At 43.3% G+C, this 13855-nt stretch overlaps 1 protein-coding gene across 1 annotated transcript; it reads left to right on the forward strand. All coding sequences in view use genetic code 11, as the record gives it.

Moving 5' to 3' along the window:
- Positions 1–113: 113 nt before the first annotated feature.
- On the forward strand, positions 114–9689 carry EGR_06800 (EH domain-binding protein; the record flags this gene model as incomplete). The annotated part of the gene is made up of 15 exons (XM_024496049.1): positions 114–272; positions 441–590; positions 2028–2245; positions 3718–3968; positions 4356–4416; positions 5133–5303; positions 5503–5781; positions 6169–6244; positions 6326–6503; positions 7032–7171; positions 7204–7265; positions 7950–8135; positions 9233–9306; positions 9385–9499; positions 9575–9689. The coding sequence occupies 15 exons, from the start codon at positions 114–116 to the stop codon at positions 9687–9689; spliced, it is 2235 nt and encodes a 744-aa protein (XP_024349589.1).
- Positions 9690–13855: the final 4166 nt, after the last annotated feature.

The raw sequence follows: 13855 nt of genomic DNA on the forward strand, positions 1-13855 counted from the left end.
ATTAGATAGGACTGTGTACCACCAGTTTTTATGATGTCTCTGAAACCCTTTCTTACTTTAAATCGGCTCATATATGCCCGCTATTACAGTTTGTTTTGGCGTCTGCCTCAAAGATGAGTCTCTGGAAGCGTATTCAGCGAATTGGCATGAAAGCTGCCAAATTTCAATTTACTGTATCATTGGAAGAGCTGTCAATAAGATTTGAGAAGGGATATCGGCCAAAGGGTGTTACAATTGTGTTTACTCGCCGGGGCAGGCGCTGTACATCTCAGGTTTGTAGGCATTTCGCCACGTTCTGTTCGTGTGCATTTGTAAAATGCGTTAAGCTCTCTGTGAGTGTTTTTTAGACTCACTTTTTGCACTTTTGATGCGGGGGTTTTGAATTTTTTGGTGCATACAGCACCGTTTTGCGATATGCTGATTTTTTCTCTTTTTTCCAGCCCATAATGCTGCAAAATTCCTCACCCGAGGATTCCTCGCTTTCATACATGTGGGCTGTGCCGGATAATTTGGAAGTTGTAACAACCCTCTACCGAAATGAAAAGGATATCTCCTTTGAAGATAAGGAATGGACTTTTCAAATCGAAGATGTAGGTTTTCTTTCATGCCCAGTTAGCTTGTTTTTCATTTTAAGGGTATTAACAATTTTCTCTTGATTTAACACCGGGGATTTTCTTTTACTCGCCATTTAAGGTTTTAGTCTGCCACGACTCTGGAAGCATTAGCTTCTTTGTTAATTTGTATATGCGCTCTTAGTTTGCTGTTTTTCTCTCCGGTTATGCAAAATTAAAACTTAGTTGCCTTTCTCTTCTTTGCGTTGTCATACGATTCCTGCCTTACTTGGACTCGGTTGTCTTTTTTATTGAATGTGAATATTCAGTGTTACTGCTTCTTGACTTGACAACTTCACGTGTACACGACTTAAAATTGATCAAAACTAATTCCAGTATATACGAAGTGCGAACAGTATATTTGTTGTTGTTGTTGTTGTTTATGTTTTGCCTTGAGATTCCGGCTTTCTCTTACTGTAATTTCGATTTTAATTAAAAGTATTGGTAGTGGGAGTCATGAATGCTTCTAGAACTCGTTTTGACATTCGGTTTGCGTTTAGCAGTATAGCAGTTGAAATCTGTCACTGCTCTTTATTTATTTTTCAAATTGATTGTCCTTAAATAGGATATGCGCGTGTTAAGTTCATCTCAGCTCCTATTTAGCAGTTGTTAATTAAACATTTTTGTTGGACCTTAGTGCTTAACGTCTGAGCTTGAAATAGAACCATGGTTTTTTAAAAATCAAAGTTCCCATTTAGCAGTTGGTGTGAATGTTGGAGGCGAGTTCTAGGCGAATTCAGGTGTGTTTCCGACTAAAATTACAGGCCATAGGCAAACATTTTTTGTTCCGGGATCCTTCTTTAGGCTAAAAGGTCATGCTGCAGGCGGTATCCTGTTGTGGTCTAGCATGTCCATTTAAACGGTTGTGTCTTTGAAAATAATGTTTCCGATGTAATGCAAATATGGTTTTGTAATTGTATGCTTTTCCGAAATAGAAAACACTACATAAGTTGGATTGTGTTCAAAATGGCAGCTCCTGTCATCGCACTGTTTCGATCCTACTTTTTACACCCAAATTTTAAGCCAAACTGGTGCCTGATTAGTTGACATAAACTGTTGATTTATGTAACAGTTTTTGTTTCATCCCTTAACGGAGCGGTCCTGATACAAATTTTGGCCTTGGTGGTATTATTCAACCAATCGAAAACAATCCTAGAGTGACTACTCAGATCTCGAGTAATGGTTTTATTTTTGGCTTTCTATTGTGGCTTCCTTTGATCATGCGTCTCCTTAGGCTGTCACGTTTCCTCTCGATCTATCTCAGAATGTATCATCTCCTGGTGGAGTAATCCAGACATAAAATCCTGATCTAAGTGGTATAATTCATTCGGCTCAAAGCCACCGTTTGAGTGGTTTCTTTGTGCCCCCAGTGTGGTATCGTCTGGTTCCTCAGAACTGAACGCTTTTCCCCTGCAGGTGTGTATGTCAGTAGCCGAGTTTAAAGAAGCTGCGCCATCGGCAACCACTAGACGGCGTGTTTTGGCCACCCGCAGCCTCAACTTGGCCGAATTTGCATCAGCATTACCCACACAGAATAACCTCAAGGTGAAACTTCGAGCGGCCTCCAAGAAGGTTTCCTCCGCCACCCTATTGTTCACTCTTCACGGCCTCATGCTCCGATCAGGCGAGGCGACGTGAGTCCTCATTCTGGTGTTGAATTGGGAATTCTGCAGTTATGATGCATGCCAGTGTTTGGATCATGAGTCCTTATAGTCTTGAGGCAAATTTTAGTTTCGAAGGCTAAGCACTCAGGTCTCGGTGTTTGTTTTTTTTTGCATTAGAATCGGAAGTCATCATGATAGGGGCATGGCTTCTAAGACGCTAGGCTGTGCTTCCATTCGGGTTACTGGCTGACCGGTGACAGTATCATAAATGCCTCTCAAGAGGCTAATTATGCAGTCAGTTAATAGCTCAGTCGGTTTGCATATTCCTGCGGCTGTTTATTCGAATTCATGCACCGGCAGTAGTGAATGATAGCGAGGTCTTCAATAATGTCGTCGTTTTAGCCACTTTGAAGGATAGTATTTTAACCGGCTCGCGACACCTTGAAGTTCATGCATTTTGAAATGCGCTGTCATTGAGCAGCATATCCTGTAGGTACTTTTTACACCACTTCATCACTCGTAGATGACTTAAATAGATTGTAGTTAATGCTGCAGCGACACGACTACGCTCCTTATGCTTCCTTGGTGCATATTTAAAAATCCAGTGGGTAGTCGGAGGCCTGGACTACCTTCATCAGACTGCTGCTTCCACTCCTGCATGGTGATTTGACCTAGATCGGATCCGGATAACTCCTATTAGACTGACAGCATTTGCGCAAAGGCGAGGGTTAGTGCAGGTCTCTGTGGGGGAGGTAGCAACGTGATACGAAATTGCCCCATTGCATCAATTATTTTTGCGGTGTTTTCTGTGGACCGAAAGTTTACTCGCACACAAGGTAGGCATGTGCTCAATGGCTTCAGAGAATAAAATGATCCTGCCATGGTGCTTGCGTGTTGTTTCTCAGTTCTTTTGTTTCTTCACCAGCATCACAAACCTAGTCGCTATTAGTCACTCTCTAGTGAACAGACACTTGGTTTGCACGCAATGCGATTTCTAAGACGTGCGTTGTAGTAGGCCATTCTTACCTCTGGGTCATCACCTAGTTCCAGTCCTGGGCAACTCACTCAAAAATGATCCAAGTTACTTTTACAGAACTTCAAAACCAGTTGAATACAAAGAAAGATTCCAAAAGGCTGTTTCTTGACCCAGCTGTTACTGTCAACAGTCTTTGTCCAACCGGAGCTACTGCTTCACTTATAAAGAGGACATTTTTCAGTTTTAATGTGTAATTTCGTAGATTGATAGTTGGATTCTTAGAATTCTCCAAAAAATTTGGCCAGTTTTCGGCCAAGTTACTACCACCAATTTGTTGATGAATGAGCCTTTCCGAGGGAGCGCTCAATCGCGGCAGTGGGAGTATGTTTTAAGTTATTCTAACGCCGTAGAATTTATATTCAACTCGCATGCTTCCTGATTCTAATTCAGCAAAATACTGTTACCATTTAGAAAACTACAAGCCCAGTGAGAAAATTTTTCAGCCTGTTTTTGTTATTGCCACCAGGGATGAGGATATGATTTCAGTTGCCTCCTCCATGTCACTCACCTACGCACCACCCTCAGCCTACGGAAGCAGGTGGAGCAATGAGTCGCCCATTCCTGAGTCAGAAACCTTCTATAACGATGTAGCCAGCATCTCCAACCGATTGAAAGCTCTTGAGCACTGTCCCGACCTCCATGAAGTCGACGAAGAGGCGGCTGAGGCTGAGGCGAAGAAGGAGGCGGCGAAAAGCATGGACGTGGGGCAGACCGAAGGTAGGCAGTTGCTTGTGAAAGCTAGAAAGTTGGCTAGAGGAATTTCGTAGCTTTGATCTCCTCAACGCTTCCAGCTGTTCTAGTTCCACACATTCCGATTCACCCCTAAAGGCATTCATGAATTAATGGTCGAAGTTGTTCCTCTTTTTCCTGCCTCATTTTGAACATCTTCCCCGCATAATATTATGCACAAATAAAATCACAGCGCCCTACATTTACCACCCTCACTGTCAATGGCCTTATTAACGCCTTTTTTGGATGGCTATTGAAGCACACCTGTGTGTGAGCTTTGTCCTGAGGTCAATCACAGGTTTGTGCCATATTTCACTTACTCAAATGCATACGGAAAAGATAAGCAAGTTAGTAGCCCCTTTTTCTCTCCTTCAGGCACTCGCAATTCACAAGCGGACATCGATGGCCTGGGCTACTCCTCCACGCTGCCAACAAGGTTTGCTGTGCTGGGAGCTGGAATGCACTTCCCATTAAATGGCTTACTTATCCGAAATTTTTTTTTCACCCTCTCCTTCATTGTTTGTTCTTACCTTGCAACGCCTGAATGAATGGACCTTTTTTCCACACTGATTGCATATCTAGTTCCCTTGAATCGAAGCCGTTAGCTCTTTTTTTGCCAACTTGATTGTGAAAGCTACGCTTCTCCCAGATTAAGTACTAGAAGAGTCCAAGTTAACCAACAAAGCTAAAAGTTACCTTCTGCCACTCTCTTAAGCACCCACTCAGAAGTGGATTTCTCTCTGGCCAGAGCATAAGCAGATCCAACAATCCCATGTTTTTTTCTTTACCGCGTCCTCTTCTATTAATATTTATTTCCAGGAGACTTTCTTCATTCACCTCTGATCGTGGCTATTGTTGAGTGTGCACACGCTAGTGCGAAGACCTTTAAAATTTCATTCACTCATTGGCAAAAAGTTTGTCACGCATCAACATTCCTCCTCCCGCCTCCTCCTCGATCTGTTTCGTTTTTACCATCCGCATTACTCGCCTAATCACTTGAGCGTAAAATAAACATACGACGATGGGGCAGAGGCATTTACATGGCTTTAAAAGTGTATTTTCGTGTGCCTTTTGAGCTTTTTTTCCCTTGGCTACACTAGTACTTTCCTTGGATCTCGCCTTTAGAGCCTAGTAATCGGTCTTTCCCCCCAGCCAACTAGAAAATCAGGCCAAGGTCACCTCTCAGACGGGACAAGACCTATTGGCCTGGTGTCAGGAGGTCACTGCCACCTACCCCGGCGTCAAGATCAAAGATCTCACCATCTGCTTCCGATCGGGTCTTGCTCTCTGCGCAATAATCCACCACTTCCAGCCGCAGGCCATGTGAGTTTCTACCTTATTTCAACACTCCTGCTATTTTCTCGGATGTCCTTGCATTAGTTCGTATCGATTCTGTCTGGACAACAGAAGCTTCTCCCACTTTCGATTCTCGAGATTTTGAATAAGAATTTCTTATACTTATTAGCCCAATACCTGAAGTTGTGATTAAGCGTCATCCTTATCATACCTTGTCAATTTGCAGAGGCGATTTCGAGTTAGTCCTAGCAATGACCCCGACGGAGCGTGTCCGATTGGCCTTCGACGCGGCCAGCCGATTTGGCGTTGCGCGGGTGTTTGTGGACCCTTGTGAGGTGGTGCGGGGGCGGGGCGGGGCTCCCGATCGCCTCTCCATGATGACCTACCTCCATCAGCTACGCACCTGCCTTATCGCAACGGCAGCTACTGCACCGAAAGAGGAGGAGGAGGAGGAGGAGAAGAAGAAAAAAGTGGCCGCTGCTGCACCTCTCGATGGTGCCGCTGAGTGAGTTTTACCTCTGCTCTTGACGGTGATGCAATCACTGTAATTAAACCACTCTTGGGTCCTTTTTTGATTAGCCTATGCTTTCTTGGTGATATTGTTGCTTACTTCGATGCTGCTTTTAGTTTTGCTACCATTCTTTCTACCGCCTCAGCGGTAAGGAATTGACATTACACTTTACTATCCGTTCATATTGTTGTTGTCGTTCTTGACCATTGCTCATGGAGCCCCTAGAATTGCTGCCTCTGTTCTAATAAAAGATGTGTTGGGAATAAGTTAGTGAAACATCTCAACTCCTCCCACGTTGTAAGTTGGTTTGCTCGTGTTTAGCTCTGAAATTTTCATGTTTTGCATTGGAGGTCATTGGAACTGCTTCCTCCCTTCTTGCAGTCACCAGCAGAACGAATCGGAGGTAGATAAGGACTCCGTGAATAAATCCACAACAAAAGCAAAAAAGAAAAAGCAAGTGAGTATTTTCTTTGTGTGTAAATGTTTGTTGCTTTTTGTCGAGTCTTTCCACTTTATCTTCTGTTTGCTCCTTCTCCAGGTGAATTCAGGCGGCAGCAGTGCCTCCGAGCGCTATGAGCAGCTGTTGACGAAAGCGCGAACCCTTCTGACGGAGTCGAAATCGTCAGATAAAAACGATTCCTTGGGTGCTACGACTACCATAACCACCACTGATGATCACGCCGTCGAATCCCCCAGTCTTGCCACCTCAAAACACGGTAATTTTTGACTTGATTATGTGCACTACTTACAATTCATAAGTAGTATACTCATCAATGCTAAAATAAGTAGCTTTCGAAGATTCAATTTTTGCCTAAACTGCCTGCTTTAAATGGTTGTTGACTGTTCTCCTACGCCCCATGAATTTCGCAGCTCTTAGACACTTTTTTTATTGAAAGAGTTTATTTAAAATGCTTCCATTTCCACAAATCCAAATCCATTTGAAGGATTTCTCTAATCCTGACATATTTTAGTTCATTTTCGTTCTCACTATATTCGTTACCTTCTCCATTTGCCTGTCAGCTTGTAATAGTTGAGAATAATCATGTCTGCGCTTTTTGACAGGCCTACTCTTTCTACATCCCGACGCATTTTATCCTATCATTCGCCCCTCCGGTAATTTTGTCCGCGAACATTCCACCGGCACTGTGTCCACTTCAGTATCATTAATCACGGAATTTAATAAGTTACATAGCGGTGCTGAAGACATCTGTTTAATAACCAAATCGCAAATTTTGTTTAAACAGAGCTCGACGGTGCATCGCCAACGACGGGAAATGTAAAGGCACGCAAATTAAAGCTCTCCAACCTCAAGCTCTTCTCAGACGGTCTGGAGACGCACTTGAGCCTCAACGCCTCCCCTAGTAAATCCCCCAAGCCCTCAACTGTGAGAAAATTCGCCTTTATTCTGTCTCACAGATCGCTGCGCAGTTGTTAACTCTCACCGTTTGCTTTTTTTGTTGTGTTGCAGCCCTCCAATCGTAAGTCTCGAATGTGGTGTTGTCAAACGAATCCTCCTCTTCCGGTTTGTTATAATCTGGATAGTAATCATTGCCGATCACTTGCTAGCTTAACTCTGTCTTCATATTTCATTTGTTTTAGCTCTACCTCCAATTGTGGTGATGAGTACATGTGCTATCAAACGAGTGATTTGTAGCGCTTTGCTATCATTAGAAATAGCGTTGCCTGATTGATGAGCCTTATTGTTTGGCCTTCTTATCTAAGCGGCCCCCTATGCCTGTTCTGTTCTTCTCATTTTGTAGCTATAACTTTTTACGAAAGTCTTCGTGTTCATATTATTGCTTGTTGCATAGATGTCCTATCAGTGTGGAGTTGATTCACAAACCATCGCTCAATTGCTTTGGAAAGAATTCATTTGAAGAGACCAGTTTTAATTTTGTTGACCGTTTGGCAGTACAACTAAGAGGGTATTTAGGTCGAACAGGAGCTTTTCATTGCATAGAAAGAAGGAGAAAAAGGGGAACTTTAAGGAATTTAAGTTTGAATAGTAATTGCTGCTGAATGTAGATCTTGTTTTGGAGCGGAGAATCCACAATTTCCTGTTTGATTTGAACGTATTTCGTAGTAAGGCAACAAAGCATGCTTCCTTCTGACGCTATTTTTACTTCACCTCGACTTGTGTCGTGATGCATCGGTGCAGTTAGTGCCGAGGCAGCGGCCTTGGCGGCGGAACAGGAGGCGTTGGATTGCGAGGCGCCAGACCTTGAACGACGCCTGCGTGCGGTCATGGGCTCTGGGACGCCGGAGGAGGAGATACTCATGCGGCGCTGGTTCCAACTCATCTCCCGTCGCAACGCCCTCGTTCATCGCTCCTATCAACTCTCCATCATGTACGTCTCCTTTTTCCACTCTTCAGTGATTTGAAATTTTAATAGAGCCTTTCACATCAAGATTGTTTCCTTTACTTTGAGAAGTCTTCAACACTTATTCAAGCCACTTAGAACTGTCAAGTGATGTCTGATGCCGTAGATTTCCTTGCTGTCTTGACATCTTAGTGGTTGACTGAAGTTATTGAGCTGACAAGGGCTGGAGATTAAAAGGTGTTTGTGGGCTCACTATGCCCTCTGCTTGCATCAAGGTTTCTTAATTAGTTGGCACCTTTTATTTACTCCACCGCTAGACCCCGCTTTTACCTTCCCATCATCCCCAACGTGGCTGCCTGGATGGATTCCTCGTGGGATAATATCGACGGTCTTCAGTAGTGGGATAGTGTGGTAGTAGGAACTAGTGTTTAATCTTCATTTTAATTTGCAGGGACCTTTTCCGCACCGAATCATGTTAGTTTAGAAAAGAATCCATCCTATACGAAAGCCTGGTAACTGTGTGATTGTTGCATATTCTCTTGAGAATTGCACCGAGACCGAGAATAGATGGGATAAGAAGAGGGCCTGAGAGTCTGACAGGTAGCGCATTTTCGTTGGAAATTTTAACTAAAAGCATACCGCTTAAATAATTCAATTGTGAAGGGGAAACTTCTGTCCATTTGTCGTCCTTGTTGCGACAGTCCCGAGTTGTCGACTTGAATTATTCTTAACCTCAACGGACTGACTTAACGAAACGAGGCTGTCACTTTGATCCAGTAATACCACTTCAGTTGGAATTTCTTGTAACTCTTTTAAGTAATTGCAATTATCCACCTCGTCTAACATCTTTGATTAGGGAAAAAGTGGATTTTAAACCCCTTTTAGAGTCTTTATTGTACAAATTTCACACAGCGTTTGCATATTTCAAATGGCGCGGCTTATCCACTGTTGAAGCGATTCCAGCTTGAGGGACCATTTCAAAATCCATTTGGACTTCTCCATGAATCGGAGTGTGCCACTTTACAAAGTACTTAGATATTTTTAAATACTGAACTGTAGCGATTCGCTGGAGTAGCGGAAATCTGTTTAATTTAAGCTATAAATGGCATGTTTTGCTTTTTCAGGGAGAAGGAGTCTGATCTGGAGCGGACTACAGTCCTCCTGAACGCGGAATTACGCGAGCTGATGGAAAAAGATGGTAATTGAATCATTTACTTTTTTTGTTTTTCTTATTTAAAACGGGAAATAACTTTTTCCGTATGTTGTACACTTCCAGACAGCCAGAAGACCGCCGAGGATCGCGCTCGTGAGGAGCTTCTGTTGCGTGAGGTCGTGGAGGTGGTGAACGAGCGCAATGAGATTGTCCAGGAGTTGGACTACCAGGAGCAGGCGTACGTCCTCCCTCCTTTTCACCTTACCTCACCCCACTTCGAAAGGTCCAAATTTATCCCTTTTCTCCTGCCCAGTCTCGTCAACGAGGTGGAACTAGGCCTGCAGACTGACGCAATCACCCAACAGACCTTCCGTGCGATCTCCGGAGGCGGTGACGCTGGAATGATACAATCCTGCATCATCCAGTGAAGATTCCAATCTAACTGCTTTTATTATTATTATCATTATTTTTATTTGTCTGCCTTCCTTTCATTCTTACTGCTTTTGATCAACGCAAAATCAAGAGTCCCCGAAATTATTCTTTGCCTCTCTTTTGTTCTGGGAATAATAAGTTGTTGAATGATGAAGGCTTGTTCTTGAATTTGATATCGTTGATACCGATTTGGTACTTAATCGGTTCCAGCTTATTTGAGAGTTGAAGGGTGGTAATGTGATTCGGGAAGAGGGCCACTTGGTGTCATGGCCTTTGTACCTTTGCAGGAAGAGCCGGCCTTCGGGCCATGCCAGTAGTCTCGAGAACTACTGGAAGTACCTGGGCGCCTCATTGGTGGCAGGGGAAAGCAAATGCAACCTTAAGGGGCATCCACCCTCGTTTCTACTGCTGGATGATACACCTCAGTGGGGCGGAAGGAGTGCGAATGCGAGAATCGGTGATGGCCTCATACAGAAGGGCTGAAAATGTCGTCTACCTTCGGCAACGACTGCAGTCCCGTGTTCTGCAGGTATGCTAGTTATAACGACAGCGACACTAGTCGTGAACCATCTGAAAAGGGCTCCTTACGGAGTTGCCTGCCGTACCTGCATAAAGGTGTCGACAATGCGAACTCGCGATGCCTCCTTTGCCTCTCTACTGGCTGGATACAACCTAGATGGCTATGCGGCTGGGCTGCTCTGAAGCTAGAACAACGTAGAAAGGAGCAACGGACAGGAAACCATGTCTCCACAGAACTGTGTCAAATCCCGTCCTCCCCTAAATAGATCTGCTCTTGGGTTGACGTTCTTACGCCTGCCTGTGGATACGCATGATGGCCAGCGAAATTCTCCGTCCACAAATCCAGTTCCCATACAAGCCGAAGCTGCAGATCCAGCAGAATTGCCAAGAGGAATCAGTGGTGTTGTGGCGAGATATCTCCTCAGTTGCATGAAATTTCGATGACTGGTGTGGTTAACGCATGGATGTTTCCCCTACAGTACCGACTACATTGTAGTAGCTGACGTGGGAGGTTGAGGAAGGGTAGCGCTGGAGACAACGCTCAAGAGGAGAGGAACTATGCAACCCATTTGTTGTTTACCTCTTGGATTCGGTACAGGGCCACTTTGCGTCCCCGTCATTGTACCCTTGCCCAGTGAAACTGGACCCTGGGTCATGTCAGTAGCCACAGTCCCCTCTGTATGCTGAAGGCATATTCTGTCAGAGTATTTTGCCTTCCTTCATCTTCAGGAGAGTCTCGGTAAGCTACACAAATTCTATTTTATATGATGATTACCAAAATTCCGAAGTTATGAAGGCAATGAAACTCCACATATGCGTTACTACAGATTTTCAAAGGTGCTCCAATACTGCCAGGACTTTCCCTTATCTGCCCTACTTGGATGATGACTTAATGCCGAGCCAGTAGATCCCTTCTATAAGTGGCATTTGGGTAACTATTTACACAAGGTTTGCTACTTCCGCAAAGATGGAGCGCATACTTGGAGGGACAAACAAAACATGTACACAAATATTAGTTACAATTTTTAAGGCGATGCTCATTACGTGGACTGTTTTTCCGGTTCCGCAAATGGGCCTTTACATAAGTGTCAGAGCTCCCGCACTTTTAAAGTTGCTTCCCACCTCCTACGCACCTTGGCTTGAAAAATAGGTGGGGTGTTTTAATTCAAGGTCTGTGGAATTCAAAGGCTCATGTCCCATGGGTTTATTCAGAGATGACCCCGATGTCAGTTAACTGAATCGGCTCTGAGTGGATAGGTGATTGGGTAGAGGTGAAGGGAAAGAGACATAAATGAAGTACGTGGATGTTAGCGAGGGGGGTGGGGGTGGGAGGCTCCATCAGGGGTGCAGGAGGGGCGAGGCGTTTAGAAGGCCCTTTGCGACGGGTCGAAGGACGATGTAGACCTCGGACCAGGACTGCAAAGGCATCCCCAGCATCAGGAGGCCCATTTGCCTACCCTTTACCACCTCGTCCAGCAGACGCTCCAGATTGTGGAACTGCTCATCCGTCAGCTGCATGTTCTTTCGGTAGTCCTCGATGTTTTGGCTTACTAGAGAATGTTTAATAGCAAATTTCACTGTCACTTTACAGTCCCAACTCAAACACCTTTGGCAATCAGATCGAGACTGTTTTGAAACACCAACAAGAAGTAATTTTCGTACTTGAATACCGAATTTTTTACGAGGAAAGAGACTAAACAAGAAGTGCAAAGAAGCGAGGATGCACTCGAGCGACGGGTGAGACGACGGGGAGAAATTTTCCCCTTCTTGGTAGCTTTCTTTTAACACACATGATCCGTGACATGTATTGTCACAGTCCTCCGTGATTTAATTTTCGCGATATTAGATCAACTTTTGAGATAAGTAATCAGGCTTTGCTGGTATTTTATTCAGATTTCTTGTAGAATCAGTGTGCGGTGGGCCACTTAAATTGGATTGTTTCGCCGGCGATATGAAACAAATCATTGCTCACAGGAGACTAGACCTTCCTTTCTTGATATAAACCTTTTCTGTTATTTGATTACAATCCTGCATTTGGCAGATGTAATTAATTGGTCAGATCCCATGAAATTGCAATTGCTACTGGAGTCAAGGGCTTGTGACAGGGAGTCATTTAGCTTTCGAAGCACTTAAGGTGTTTGGTAGTAATCCCTGTGTTTGGCCGTTGAAAGAGATCGAGAAGTTTGTATGTTGGACACTAAAATCACTAATTTAGAATGACAGTTCAAAGTAAGTAAGATGGACGTTCAGTACCTTTTGACACCTTAAATCTGCTAGTTTTGCATTTTCATTAAATCGTCGCCATTAATCATTTAACCATAAAAAGAGAAGAGAATACATTTTCTTACAAAAGAGACATTTAGAGTTCGTCAAAATATATAAGTAGAATGTGAATTGGAGGATGGAAGAGGAAATGGAGAGAGGCCAAAACCTGCCTTCAAATTTGTTAAATGCATTATAAAAAAGGCTTTTGTTAAAATAATTTTTTAACTTTTGTTAATTTTGTTTTCTTTGTAATTTTTTTACTTTTTAAGTATCAGAATTGAACGTTACCTTTTCTCTCACTTTTAATTGTTTGAATGGATCACCATGCCTAATATTGTTTACTCCTGAAGTGGTGAAACCTTTTTCAACCGCTTCAGTCGCACTGCTCACGCAAAATCCTTCTGATACAAATGAATAGCACCTTTGACCTCACAACACAAAATCCAAAAATAATTACCATTTTCACACAAAAAAATTCGCGGTAGAATGCACTTTGCACTTTAGGGTTAGTAACGTTAGGCAAATTTTCTTTAGCTAATTCAAGTTGCGTGTATATATGATTCTAACAAGTAATTCCGGGAATTCTTCTTAAGCAATGCCTAAGCGGTCTCATTATCAATCAAAAAATCTGGACGACAAGAATGCTGACGTCCTGCTACGGCTGAAAAGTTTGGATAATTTATGAGTGTCCGACAGTAAGCGCAAGTCATGATTTGCTTGACATGATTGTACTTTTTCCCAAAAGATTTGGCAGTGATGTGGTTTTTTAATTATTTACAACTGCGCAGGTATTTCAGCCTCCATAGGCTTGGCCTTTGCTCTGCGGCATGTGGTTCAGGTCAAGCTAGCTGCCTAGCCCTAGTCCTTCCGTGGGTTGTGTCCATTTTATTCTACTTTGGCTCACTATTGCTTCAGCAAAGGCTTGAAACGGTGTGAGTTAATAAATGCCAATTTTGTAATTTGCGTCGAGCTCAACGACATTTTATTGGGGGAAATGTGCATGCATTTCGGGTGAACATTGCTGTGGAACTTTATTGCTCATAAATAATTCTGAGCCGCTGCTCCGCGAATTTCTTCAATTTCACTTACAAGTAGCCTGGGTAGCTTGGACGCTAATCCGAAATTTTGGCATTTTAAAACGTCCCCTAAAAGTATTGCCAACTTTGGGATTCAGCACAGGTACATGGTTTTCGCATTTTGCAAAAAGTCATTTAGACTACAAATACTGGAATAGAGAGATTTGAGGAAGGCTAGTTGAAGGTTTTTTTTGATAATTTTATGGTTTTAGCAACAGCTAAAGGGTACCAATTTCCTCGGAAAACTGTTGCATTTTGGCGAAATCTCCACGATCACAAATATAGAACTTGTTAATCTAACA

Source organism: Echinococcus granulosus (genome assembly GCF_000524195.1).
Source record: "Echinococcus granulosus chromosome Unknown EG_S00063, whole genome shotgun sequence".
In the NCBI taxonomy this organism is placed as follows: Eukaryota; Metazoa; Platyhelminthes; class Cestoda; order Cyclophyllidea; family Taeniidae; genus Echinococcus; species Echinococcus granulosus.